At 41.0% G+C, this 14,216-nt stretch overlaps 1 protein-coding gene across 3 annotated transcripts in view; it reads left to right on the top strand.

The window, feature by feature from the left end:
• The window catches only part of TMEM156 (transmembrane protein 156), a 35,994-nt gene extending 27,045 nt beyond the window's left edge, over positions 1-8,949 (top strand). For 2 of the 3 annotated variants that reach the window (XM_043871277.1, XM_043871279.1), the window contains 2 exons: positions 7,307-7,412; positions 8,370-8,949. In XM_043871277.1, the coding sequence (XP_043727212.1) occupies positions 7,307-7,412; positions 8,370-8,382 (119 nt within the window). In that variant the 3' untranslated portion in view covers positions 8,383-8,949. The remainder of the gene's footprint in view (positions 1-7,306; positions 7,413-8,369) is intronic. The other variant, XM_043871278.1, reaches the window with a different exon arrangement.
• The last annotated feature ends 5,267 nt before the right edge of the window (positions 8,950-14,216 follow it).

The following is a 14,216-nucleotide window of genomic DNA, read 5'->3' as shown; positions in this document are numbered from 1 at the left end:
ATTATTTACTGATGTCTCTCCTGTGAACCAGTTAGCATCTTGTGATCCGGACACTATCTGATAATACTTATTGCTACACCCCCAGCTCATAGTAGAGTTCATAATGGGTACCCAATAAATATTTGTGAAATAAATACAACCCTGTGTGGTCTATGTTGAAAGAATGGCTGCCATCATCTTACAAAGACCTTTCCCTCCCAAACTATAACTTTTGATAATGCCTACCCAAAGTAACAAAAGGAGAATGGTTAAACACTTCATTGGTTTCATTCCTTGGAGTATTAAGGATACCTGCAGTGTCAATGAATCAGACACTGAGTCAATGGCTCAGAATATTAGCACCTGTCTGTTCAAGAAGCTTTTTCCCCTCTTTAATTGCTAATTCTAGATCACTCTGCAGTCATTCCCGCACCACCCCCATCCACATTTGATTCTCTCACTGGCCAGATTTGGAACAGCTAAGTAGTTTTAGGATCACTGTTAATAAAAACAGATGGAGCCTTGAACATAGTAGGGAGTTGGCACCTTGAATAATGAAAATGTATTTTAAGGCACCATAATTGGTTCTTTTTTTTTTTTTTTCCATAATTGGTTCTATTAGCCCTAAAAGGCTACTAGCTATCTTGGGCTTGCACAAAAGTGCCCATGTTTTCATGTGATGGAAAGGTCAGAATGATGCACAGCAATATTGAAATTCTATATTCCTATGACAATTAGATCTTCATGACCCAGATAACCATGATGGTGTGATCACTCACCTAGAGCCAGACATCCTGGAATGCGAAGTTAAGTGGGCTTTGGGAAGCATCACTATGAACAAAGCTAGTGGAGGTGATGGAATTCCAGTTGAGCTATTTCAAGTCCTGAAGGATGATGCTGTGAAAGTGCTGCACTCAATATGCCAGCACATTTGGAAAACTCAGCAGTGGCCACAGGACTGGAAAAGGTCCATTTTCATTCCAATCCCAAAGAAAGGCAATGCCAAAGAATGCTCAAACTACAGCACAATTGCACTCATCTCACATGCTAGCAAAGTAATGCTCAAAATTCTCCAAGCCAGGTTTCAACAGTATGTGAACCGTGAACTTCCAGATGTTCAAGCTGGATTTAGAAAAGGCAGAGGAACCAGAGATCAAATTGCCAACATCCGTTGGATCATAGAAAAAGCAAGAGAGTTTCAGAAAAACATCTACTTCTGTTTTATTGACTATGCCAAAGCCTCTGTGTGGATCACAACAAACTGAAAAATTCTTCAAGAAATGGGAATACTAGACCACCTCACCTGCCTCCTGAGAAATCTGTATGCAGGCCAAGAAGCAACAGTCAGAACTGGACATGGAACAACAGACTGGTTCCAAATCAGGAAAGGAGTACATCAAAGTTATATTTTGTCACCCTGCTTATTTAACTTATATGCAGAGTACATCATGCAAAATGCCGGGCTGGATGAAGCACAAGCTAGAATCAAGACTGCCAGGAGAAATATCAATAACCTCAGATATGCAGATGACACCACCTTTATGGCAGAAAGCAAAGAAGAATTAAAAAGCCTCTTGATGAAAGTGAAAGAGGAGAGTGAAAAGATTGGCTTAAAACTCAACATTCAGAAAACTAAGATCATGGCATCCAGTCCCATTACTTCATGGCAAATAGATGGGGAAACAGTGGAAACAGTGAGAGACTTTATTTTTTTGGCGGGGGGGGGGGGGGGCTCCAAAATCACTGTAGATGGTGACTGCAGCCATGAAATTAAAAGATGCTTGCTCCTTGGAAGAAAAGCTATCACCAACCTAGACAGCATATTAAAAAGCAGAAACATTACGTTACCAACAAAGGTCCACCTAGTCAAAGCTATGGTTGTTCCAGTGGTCATGTATGGATGTGAGAGTTGGTCTATAAAGAAAGCTGAGTGCTGAAGAATTGATGCTTTTGAACTGTGGTGTTGGAGAAGACTCTTGAGAGTCCCTTGGACTGCAAGGAGATCCAACCAGTCCATCCTAAAGGAAATCAGTCCTGAATATTTATTGGAAGGACTGATGCTGAAGCTGAAACTCCCAGTACTTTGGGCACCTGATGCAAAGAACTGACTCATTGGAAAAGACCCTGATACTGGGAAAGATTGAAGGCAGGAGGAGAAGAGGATGATAGAGGATGAATGGTTGGATGGCATCACCAACACAATGGACATGAGTTTGAGTAAGCTCCAGGAGCTGGTGGCGGACCAGGAAGCCTGGCGTGCTGCAGTCTGTCACGACGGAGCAACTGAACTGAAATGATGAGAATTAGAAGAAGTAATTAAGACGGAAAGGTTTTTTTGAAGCCAGCTTAGAGAACTGAATAAGAATCACCGAACCATCTGAGAACGTCCACATCTATCTTGCCCAAAGTAATCTGTGAGGATTAACTTGAATTCATCCATTTTTGGAGAGGCTCTTATGAGGAAACTGGGTACTCTGTGGGTAACAGGTTAGACATTTGTTGCCATTATCTCCACAAAGTTGTGGCTGGATCTCTCAAAGTGCGAAGGAGAAGGAAGCACAGAGGTCATCGTTTCGGAGGTTAGCTAACCACAGCCTGTGCCTGCTGAGCGCATACACAGGTCCCGCTAAATTTTGAGCAGTGTCCTCCAGTGGACTTTAAAAGATGCTGGTAAAAATACTTTGTGGTGCAGTTAGCAGTCCTTTCTATTTTTCAAAGTACATCAAAGTATACCTTTATTGCCTCATTTTTACCTTTATTTTCCTTCAGGCAGCCACACTAGCTTTGCCAAAGTCACAACGAAACCATCTCGATGGTTCCGTTTCCGTACCTGGTCCGCTTTGAAGGAACGTGGCCGGTGAGGCCCGAGCGGGCCGCTGCCCCCCAAGGCCACACAGGGTCACCGAGGTAGCTTACCTGGGCCAGTGCCTTCCTTCAGGCCTCTGGGCTCAGCCTCCTGCAATGGCGGCAGGGTCCATGTTGCGTAACCCAGCTCACACCAACAGTCGATAAAACCAGAAGACCAGAGTGTTAATTCCCAAGGAGAAAACACAGCTGAGAGAAATATGGACCAAAACGCTTCTGACGCCACACACCTGTGTTCTCTCTTCTTGGAGCCACGTGGGAAGTCAAATCACAGCCAAGGCTTGTTTGCCAGGTCTTCCAGTGGATTCTTTAGCCAACATGGTTTCAGAGGCCTTATTCCCTGTTTTAGAGGAAGCCTAATCGGCTCGTTTCACACAGCGCTTTTAACATTTAACAGGTTTTAGCCTAGGGGTAATTTCTGAAGATAACTCTGCATGTTTGTGCTCTGGTTATGGGTTGATTTTATAGATTAACTCTCACAGGGCACTCTTGTTTTCCTTATCTCCAAATTCCTGGGTGGAGAGGTTTTGTTCAGCTTGAACCCACAGCCTTTTTTTTTTTTTTTTTAAGGAAACACAGGCACAAATAAGTTAAATAACTTTCTTTCAGTCATTCAACAGGTATTTATTGAGTACCTATTATGTGTCACGCTCCAAGATGGAGTTCTGGGGAGTAAACTGAGCAAAAAATACAAACTTTGTACATACGAGGCAGACAAATGAGGAATTACAACAAAACTGGATACATTCTCCTTTGGGGAAGTAGAGGTCACAGGGGGTCATAGAACACCTAAATTTGTTTTGTTCTCCTTGTTTTTTCTTTTGGCTTTCCAATTCAGTAACCAAGTACAATTTAGCTGAAAAAGTACTTTTAGAGAAGAGAAGATAAAAAATTGATGTGGCAGATTCCCTTAGTAGCCAAGAGAGCCTGCCTAGGAAGGGAAAGTTTTAGATGTTTCTTCAGTGTGGGAGATGGACCCTGTCTTTCACATGAAAATCATCAGGAACAAAGCGAAGAAAACACCTCATAAATTTCTGTCACTCAGTGGGAATCAAGAATTACTTTGGAAGGACAAGTGGAGGTTAGAGACTAAATATCACAGATATGAAGCATTTTGAAAAGTGATAAAAATTTTTAAAAAGGAGAAGAGGAAACATCAGAGGTCCACCTGGCCATTATCATGGGTGGAGTGATAGGGGCTTTATTTGAGAACATAAGGCATGTAGGTTTATTTTTAATCAAAATTTCTACTGTTGGAAATCCACTTTGTTCACTAGATTCAGTCAGGTCAAAACTCAGACCAGGGTTCTTTCTAAATTTTTAGGCTCCGCTGAGGCTCTTATAAAAAGTCAAAGAAATGTTTGGTTCAGAGATTTGACAAATTCATGAAAAGACCTTTATGAAGTTTTAAAATATTTCAGACTGCTTCTGCTGCATTAAGTAGTGTTGCTGGATGAATATGATTTGAAAGAAGCTATTTCTCAGTGTAAAACTAGAAAAAATATCACCTGTTATAGCTATTCTGAAGAAGGTATTAAAATGACAGATATCCCACCTTTTTACCTTTTAATCAATTTTTCTGAAGTTTTCCTATTAGCATACAAGTTACATGACTTTGGATACTAGGAGACATAGAAGATAATGTACCACCAGAGAGTTACTTTGAACTAGCTGTCATTTTGACAAATAATGACTTTCTGAATTATGGTTATACCATACTATAAAATATCAGGAAACCGAATAAATAAGCACATGATGAGCAGTTTGACTTTCAAACCAAAAGGAGTCTGTTAATTTTCTTCGATAATTATTTGGTACCATGAATAGGCTCTTTTGAGATTTTAACCTTTAAAAATTATTCTCTCTAAATCTTAAATTTTGGAAGGTTATAGATGTTTTACCAGCGGAGAAGGAGTGGGGAGGAATAGATTAGGCGTTTGGGTCTAACATATACACACTGCTATATTTAAAATAGACAACCAACAAGGACCTACTATATAGCACAGGGAACTCTGTTTAATAATCTGCAATAATCTAAACGGGAAAAGAGTTTGAAAAAAGAATAAGTGAGTGAAGTCACTCAGTCGTGTCCGACTCTTTGTGACCCCGTGGACTGTAGCCTACCAGGCTTTTCCATCCATGGGATTCTCCAGGCAAGAATACTGGAGTGGGTTGCCATTTCCTTCTCCAGGGAGTCTTCCCGACCCAGGGATGGAACCTGGGCCTCTCGCATTGCAGGCAGACGCTTTAACCTCTGAGCCACCAGGGAAGCCCCTGAAACAAGAATAGAAACATCTATATGTATAATAGAATCATTTTGCCATACACTTAACATTGTTAATCAATTATACTCCAATATAAAATAAAAATTAAAAAAAGATGCTTTGTCAAAGATGTCTAAACAATTATTCACATGGAAGTTCATTCTGAAGCTTTAATGTGCATCAGAATCAATTATCGAAGGCCCCCCGGGCCATTAAGAAGGGAGATGGCAATTCAATAGATCTGGGGCAGGATTCTAGAGCCTGTACTTTAAATTACCGCTGCTGGGGATTTTCAGGTCAAGACTCTGTTGATCACTTTATTTGTTTTCTATTGCTGTGTAACAAATTACCACAAACTTAGTGGCTTAAGACCACACATCTTCATTATCTCACAGTTTCTGTGGGTCAGAAATTTGGGTACTGTTCTGCTGCATTCCAGGGACTCATAAGCTTGAAGTCAATATGCGAGCTGGCCCGTGTTGTCATCTGAAGGGTTTCCTTCCAAGCTGGTTCATGTTGTTAGCAGAATTCATTTCTTAGAGGATGTAGACTGAAGGCCCTGGCTTCTTAACTGGCTCTCACCACCAGACACCACGCCCAGGTCCTAGCGGCCACCCCAGAGCCCTGCTCTAGGACCCTTTTCACACACAGTTCACAACATGGCAGCTTGCTTCTTTGAGCCCAGTGAGGGATCCCCCTGATGGCAGGGAGGGCGCAGTCTCTCTTTTATTCTTTGTTTTTTTTTTTTTTTTTTGCAGTCTCTCTTTTAAAGGCGCGCAGTCTCTCTTTTAAAGGCTTTCAACTCAGACCCACCCAGGATAGATTCTCTCAAAATCAACTGATTTGGGATGTTAATTAACCTGCAAAAGCTCTTCATCTTAGTGTAACCTAGTCACAGGAATGAGATCCTATTACAGTCCTGCCCATGCTCAAGGGAGGAGAATTAAAGGGGGGCATGTACACCAGAAGTGGGACTCTTGGGGGCTGTTGTAGAATTCTTCTCACCACAACCACCCTTGAGAAGTACAGGTTTAAAAAGACAAAAACCACAGACCCCTGGGGATTTTCAGTGTAAAATTTTCAGAGAAAAATAAGGCTGATAGATCTAGTCCCATGAGTGCAGTTGGCCCTTACCAACGGAAGAGCCAGTGAAACATTAGAAAATTCAGGACTTCAGTAAATGATGAAAATGGCTTATCATATTAGTAGGAAAACAAAAAATTACTGAATGAATGATGCTGGGACAACTGAATAATCACTTAGGAAAAAAAAATTTACTTAATCCAGAGCTCACACCAACACTGCAGTAAATTTCAAACAGGTTAATGACTTTAATGGTAACGTGAAACCACAAAATAGAAGAAACAATGGTAGAATTCATTTATAACGAACTGCAAAACTGATCATGACACAAAACTCAGCTAAATCACTAATAAATTTGACCACGTGTAAAAGAATGTACACAGCAAAAACAATTGGGAAAAGTTTTTTTGCAGTTCATCAGAGATGAGCAACATTTCCTAGTGTATAAGGAGCTTCTAATAATTCATGAAGAAAAGACCATAACCCAGTAGGCAAATGTAAAAAGTCACATGTATTATGTAGAACTCAAGTTTCAATATAAAAACTAGAAAAGCAAGCCCAGTGGAATGAGAGAGACACCGTTGAACCATGAACAAAAAATTTTGTCTCCTACTTGAAATCAGTTGAAGATAATATCAGGAGAATTTTATAAAGTCACAGAGTCATAGCAGAGCAGGCTAAACTTTATCATTACCTGTAAATTCGCTTTTTGGTAAAATTGTCCCTGAAATCAAGGATGTCATTAATATTCTCCTTAGAGACATATTTAAACAATATGCGATAGAAGGAAATGTGTGTACTTTCTAAACTAAAAATTTTTTCTTGCTACTTGATGTTGTACTTTAAGTTTTTTCTTTACTTTGCTCCTCCTTCACTATACTTTGGATCTTGTGCCCAGAAGGCGGTGGGAGAGGAGGAATGAAAGGAAAGATACAAAGTTGAGAGAAATGGGTGAAAAGTGTCAGAGTTGCAGACAGGAAATTGAGTGAGTGGTAGAAACTGCCCAAATCCTGTTTAGACCCAGGGCATAGTTCTCTTCCTACATTAGATTATGTGTCTGCTTTTGCATTGCTGTTGACTAAATAAAGACTAGAACAGCTCTCCTTATTAAATAGCAGAGACCACCAAGAGGCTGCCGACGACTCTGGTCAAGGACGTGCTTCCTCCAATACCAGAACTAGAAGTTACTTCCGCGGGGCATCAGCAAGATCAATATACACGGTGAGTGATGCTTCAGTTTTATTGATGATTTGGCTATTTATTATAAACTCAAATAGATCCAAGTTGCATTTCTGTCTGGATGTAGCAGATAGAGGGATTCCCAGGTGGCGCTAGTGGTAAAGAAGCCCCCTGCCAATGCAGGAGACACAAGAGACATGGGTTCAATTGCTGGGAAGATCCCCTGGAGGAGGAAATGGCAACGCACTCCAGTATTCTCATCTGAAGAATCCCATGGACAGAGGAGTCTGGCAGGCTACAGTCTGTAGGGTCACTAAGAGTCTGACACGACTGGAGTGACTTACCATGCGTGTAGCACGTAGGAGAGAGAATGTGAAGAACTTTTAAAATCGGTTCATATGAATTAGATGGCATGAAATAAAATCACTATTTCCTCCAAGGTCTAGTAAGGACCAGTAAACTAATCTCTTAGTCTGTTGAATAACATGTGCCCTGAGATGTCAGCTCATCTCTTGGCACTGTTTCCAGGGATTGAGTCAGAAGTCCAGCAGGCTAATCATTGTTTCACTCAGAACATGAGAAAAGAGAGGATGTAAATTTGTAAAGTAGAACTACTCATTGACCCTCAACTACTGAAATAAAATTCCAACTTCTGTGTTTCCCTAGTAGTGCGTAAACACTTTCATTTTTATTTTATAGAAGTGGAAAATAAGCCCCAAAAACATAGAGGCAGAGGCTGGAAGAGACCCTAGGTTTCCTGGCTTCTAGGCTGAGAAGTTTATTACCACTAACCACACTGTCTTCTTGGGGCTATAAAGGAGGGTCCGTGGCATAAGAAAGCATTGGAAAGAGCCTTTAATCAGTGACTTTAGAAAGTTTTCTTGTGTTCTTATAAGACATAGTTTTAATAAATGGTTTTAAAATTTTTTCCACTAATTATTTTCAGGTCAGCAGTATTTTTGTGTGAATAATATTTGCCTTTGTTTCTTAAATCTTCAGACTATCCTTCTGAACTCCTCTGGGCAATTTGGACTGAACCCTCCTGAAGAGTGCTCATAATTCTATTCTGGGAATGAGTTAACTGGTAAATGTTTGGTACAGCTGAGGCTGCACAACAAGAACCAGTAGGAAGGCTGACTGGTTGATGGGAACTAACTCAACAGTACTCATTTTACGCAGGAGATCAAAGGAATGAGTTTTTTCAGAAAGGAATTATGAGTCATGAAAAACAAGCTGATGAAACCATGGAAAAAGCAAGAGAACATTTATTTCCTTTGTTTATCTACCATTATACAGCTTACAGTAGGCCCCAAATTTTGATTTTGAGGTACCAAAAACAGGGTTGAGGATGAAAATGCTTTCTCTCACTGTCCCACATTGCAGATCCTGATTTGATGTATTTTCTTAAACAGATGGATTGTTCCTATTTTACAAATTGCTTAAGAGGATCTGGGTTGGTTGTTCATACATTTGCTTGCATCTATAAATCTTGCCTCTTCTCAGCACTGAGATGTTTAAAAAATTAAAAGATACCAAAATAAAATGAATTTAAGTGAAATATATGAATATTTAAATCTAATAACAACATGTTTCCTTTGTTTCTTTTTGGTGTTCATCTTTTTATAGCTATCACTGATGTCAAGAGTTATTATAAATATTAATTACACTAAAATTACATATAAACAAAAGGACAGTTCTTAACTTTGAAAAATAGGAAAATATCTTCCAAAGAATTAATATTGTTAAAATGGCCTTACTACTCAAAGCAATCTACAGATTTAATGTGATCCCTATCAAATTTCTCATGACATTTTTCACAGAACTAGAACAAATAATCCTTAAATTTATATGGAACCATAAAAGACCCAGCATTGCCAAAGCAACCCTCAGGGGAAAAACAATACAAAACAAGGAAAAAAGCAGGAGGCATAACCCTCCCAGACTTCAGACAACACTATAAAGCTACAGTGATCAAAACAATGTGGTACCAGTACTGGCACAAAAGCAGACATGTGGATCAATGGAGCAGAACAGAGAGCCCAGAAGTAAACTCACAGAGCTACGGTCAATTAATCTTCAGTGAAGGAAGCAAGAATTCACAATGGGAAAAAGACAGTCTCTTCAGCAATTGGTGCTGGGCAAGTTGGACAGCTGCATGTAAATTGATGAAGTTAGAACAGACCCTCATACCATAAACAAAAATAAACTCAAAATGGCTTAAAGACTTAAACAGAATATATGGCACCATAAAATTCCTAGAGGAGAACACAGACAAAACATTCTCTGACATAGATTGTACCAATGTTTTCTTAGGTTGGTCTCCTAAAGCAACAGAAATGAAAGCAAAAATGAATAAATGGGGCCTAATCAAACTTACAAGCTTTTGCACAGCAGAGGAAACCATAAACAAAATGAAAAGACAACCAATGGAATAGGAGAAAATATTAATATTTGAAAATGATATGACCAACGAGGGCTTCATTTCCAAAATATACAAACAGCTCATACAACTCAACAACAAACAAACAACCCAATCGAATAATGAGCAGAAGGTAGACATTTCTCCAAAGAAGGCATTACGTATGGCCGATAGGCACACGAAAAGATGCTCAACATTGCTAATTAGAGAAATGTAAATCAAAACTACAATGAGGTATCTCCTCACGCTGGTCAGAATGGCCATCATTAAAAAGTCTACAAACCATAAAGGCTGGAGAGGGTGTAGGGAAAAAAGGCGTCCTCCTACAGTGGTGGTAGGAATGTAAATTGGTGCAGCCGTTGTGGAAACACTATAGAGAGTCCTCAAATAACTAAAAGTAGAACTACCCATGTGACCCAGAAATCCCACTCCTGGGCATATACCCAGACCAAACTACAATTCAAAACGAGACATGCACCCCCAGGGTTCATAGCCGCTCTACTCATACTTGCCAAGACATGAAAACATCCAAAATGTCCATCAACAGATGAATGGATAAAGAAGATGTGCTGTGTATATACAATGGAATTTTGCTCAACCGTAAGAAAGAATGAAATATTGCCATTTGTGGCAACATGGATGGGCCTGGAGATTCTCATACTAAGTGAAGTCAGAGGAAGACAAATACCATATATTATCACTTACTTTGGAACTGTGGTGCTGGAGAAGACTCTTGAGAGTCCCTTGGTTAGCAAGGAAGTCAAGCCAGTCAATCCTAAAGGAAATCAACTCTGAATATTCCTTGGAAGGACCGATACTGAAGCTGAAGCGCCAATATTTTGGCCACTTGATGCAGAGGGCTGACTCATTGGGAAAGACCCTGATGCTGGGAAAGATTGAAGGCAAGAGGAAAAGGGGACAACAGGATGGGGATCCTGTTGTCTCATCAAAAGGGGATGAGAAGGTTGGATGGCACCATCAACTCAATGGATATGAGTTTGAGCAAACTCCAGGAGATGGTGAATGACAGGGAAGCCTGGCATGCTTCAGTCCATGGGGTGGCAAAGAGTGGAAACAACTTAGCGAATGAACAACAGCAATAATATATGGAATCTAAAATATGACACAAATGAATTTTTCTGCAAAACAAAAAGAGAACAGACTTGTGAGTTGACAAAGATGAGGGAGTAGGGAGGGATGGGCTGGGAGTTTGAAGTTAGCAGGTGTAAACTATTACATATAGAATGGATAAGCAATAAGGTCCTACTGTGTAGTTCAGTCAACTGCACTCAATATCATGAGATAAACCATAATGGAAAGGAAATAAAAAAGAATGTAGGAAAGAAAAATATCTTCAGAGAGTTAAGGTGGAACTTAATCTCCTAATGTCAATATATGGCTAAAATTGCTTATCTGAGTAGATTCTCAGAGTTTAACCTCAGAGTCTGATTCAATATTAAGCAATCTAACAGGAATGAATGTTTCAGCACATAAAGGTTTTTTTTTTTTTTTTTTTTTTTGTATTCTATATTTTATTGTTGTTGTTAGCTCACAAACTGAGGTCCTAATTGTAAAATTTAGAGATTGAGGATTTGGCAAATGGAATTCTACTAATCATACTTTTTCTTGTTTGTATTTCCCTGATTAATAGGTGAGTCAGGCTCAGGTCTGGAATACTTCAACAGGAATTTAGGGGTGCCACACTTTCTGAGGTATGGACATTATATGATTTCTGAGAAGCCAGATTATTGTTTCCTTGCATATCACCTACTATATTCTGACAAAATGACTTGGAAGTCAATGGGAACTTGTCATACAAAAAGCATAAATTAAGCTTCAACTTGTGTTACATTGTGGCAGCTTTTAAAAGCTGATTTCACTTATTTATTAAAATAATAGACTTAAACTGAAACTGTGAAGCACTGAAAGATGTAGATGGCCTGCTGTCTGCCCACAGGCTTACGATGTGAAGGAGACAGGAGATGCATGCCATTAATTATACTACTAGGTGCGGTGGTCAGATCTGTCATTCATGGGCTGCATGCTTCCTGCTGAGAGTTCACAGGCCAATAGAATCATTGCCAGTTGAGGGTGATCTGGTAGGCTTCTCTGGAAGCCCACTTCTGAGCAGGGTCTGGAAGATGAGTTTTCCTAATCTCTCAGTAAATCTGTGCTTGCTCAGCCCTCATCCCCTTTTCATATCTGTCATTTACAAGTATTTTCATGATTAGTAATTAAGGTCTGTCTCCCTGCCTAGACTGGTTCTGTTCACCATACTATCCCTGGAAGCTGGTAGAATGCTCGGCTCACAAGTAGGTGCTTAATAAATATTTGTTGGATTAAGAACTATTTCTTGAGCCTCCCTATACACCAGGCACATGCCATGCACACTCATTTCCTCCTCACAATAGCTCTCAAGGTGTCATTACCTCCAGGAAGCTAACCAGTTAGCGTGCCATCTCTGGACTAATATCTAGCTCTAGTTGAGGTCTGTTGGGCTGCAAAGCTGGGGCTGCCCCCAGGACTCACACTGAGGGGTGAAGATGGGATGAAGGGCGCAAGACACTTGGGGGTGCCTGAGAAAACGGCTCCTGACCAGAGCGCCAGTGTCCTCTCTCCTGGGAGTAAGAGGAGCCTGGATAAACCTGACCTTGAAGGAGTCTTCTGATGGAACATCCCTGGGCTTGTTGGTCCCGCCTGTCTCTCCTTCAGCCAGCCAGTTCTGCTCGGCTCCCTGCCCACTCGGCTCCAATAAAAACGAACCTGTGTTCCTGGGTGTCTCGTGTGACTCCAGGCTTCCAATCTACACCGCTGAGCCTGACTTTGAGCACACCCCACTTTTCCACTTGTTCCACTTCTGACCTTGACTCACCTCACACCCCCTCCCTGTGACTTATAGCTTCATCCTCTGTGTGTCTGTGGTTCTCACCGCAGGTGACCCTTCCCAGCTATGCCCCAGACTTATCTCCTTGATCTCTGTGTCCTGCTGAGTAGCGGGGACCCCAGCTCTCCATCCAGAGGAATTCAGGTGTCAGCTGGAGGGGACTGGGAACCATGGCACCAGGCGGGAAGGCTGGCTACGTTGCTGAGACACCGAGCAGATACGGTGGGATTAGCATGGAAGAAGAGGGATGGACGGAGGAGAGGGTGTCGGGAGAATTGGTGGCACTTGGCAATGATCTGATGCAGGTGTGGCCTGAGGATGTGGCAGGGGAAGGAGGGAGAGAAGAGCAGCAGAGGGCACCCCTCTGGATCTCTGTGTGGAAAACAGGATTGCCCAAACTTACAGCTGCAGGCTTTGGTTTCCAGAATGTTCATTTTCCATAGGATTCCCTTCAAGCTTTACTTTCATCCTAGTTTCAAGCTCTGATTTTCCCTGCATACTTAGTCATCCTGGATGGAGCAGTCATCCTTCAGACCACCTTGTTCCTCCAGCTTCCTTTTTGACTGTTCCCTTTCCTTCCATCTGCAGAAATCCTCTCCAGCCTTCAAAGGCAGACGGGCTACCATGTCCACGGAGCAGCTCCCGTGGACGCCAGTTGGAATAATGTCTCTTTCTGTGCTTCCCTAGGGCTTAGTTCTCTTATCAAAGTCCTTCTCACATCCTGCCTCACACCACAACCATTGTACTCACGAGAGTCTGTTTCCCCACCAAACTGGAAGGAGACTGGGAATTACATCTTTTCCAGCTTCCAAGTCCGCAGTGACAGATACTCACTTCTCCCTACCTGCTCCTCCCTTGCAATACTCATCACTGGGGTTTGATAGATATTGGTTTAAAATTTGGCACAGTGTTAACCTCGAAGGCATGTGGGATGCAGTGGGGCTGGGGATCTACATGCCAGGGACATCTAACACATTGCCATATTCTCTTGTATACTTGTATACACTTGTATATCCACTTGTATACTAGTGGATATATGGGAGTCATTGTGTGGTTCTATGCAGCTTACATATATTTAAAAATACACTTTTGTACCTACTTGAAATTTAATAAACTCAAAATTTTAAAGAGATAAATATTGTACAAATTGCATCATCCTTTCTCCTTCTGTCAGAAGATAGCTCAATCTTTCTCCCAACTATATTTCTTTTCCTTCATATCAAACATGCTAGAATAAAGACTCAGACTCAGTTTTCTGACAGTTGATTCTCATGATTTGATTTTGTTTACTTCCTTCTCTGTTTTTATTTTACTTCTCTTTTCTGTCTATATCTTTCTTTTTGTAAAAAAAAATTTATTTATTTGGCTGTTCAGTTCAGTTCAGTCCCTCAGTCATGTCTGACTCTTTGTGACCCCATGGACTGCAGCACGCCAGGCCTCCCTATCCATCACCAACTCCTGGAATTTACTCAAACTCATGTCCACCGAGTTGGTGATGCCATCCAACCATCTCATCCTCTGTTGTCACATTCTTCTCCTGCCT

The sequence above is a fragment of the Cervus elaphus genome, chromosome 17 (assembly GCF_910594005.1).
Source record: "Cervus elaphus chromosome 17, mCerEla1.1, whole genome shotgun sequence".
Classification (NCBI taxonomy): domain Eukaryota; kingdom Metazoa; phylum Chordata; class Mammalia; order Artiodactyla; family Cervidae; genus Cervus; species Cervus elaphus.
The sequence above is the reverse complement of the archived record's forward strand: the minus strand, read 5'-3'. Positions and strand labels throughout refer to the sequence as shown.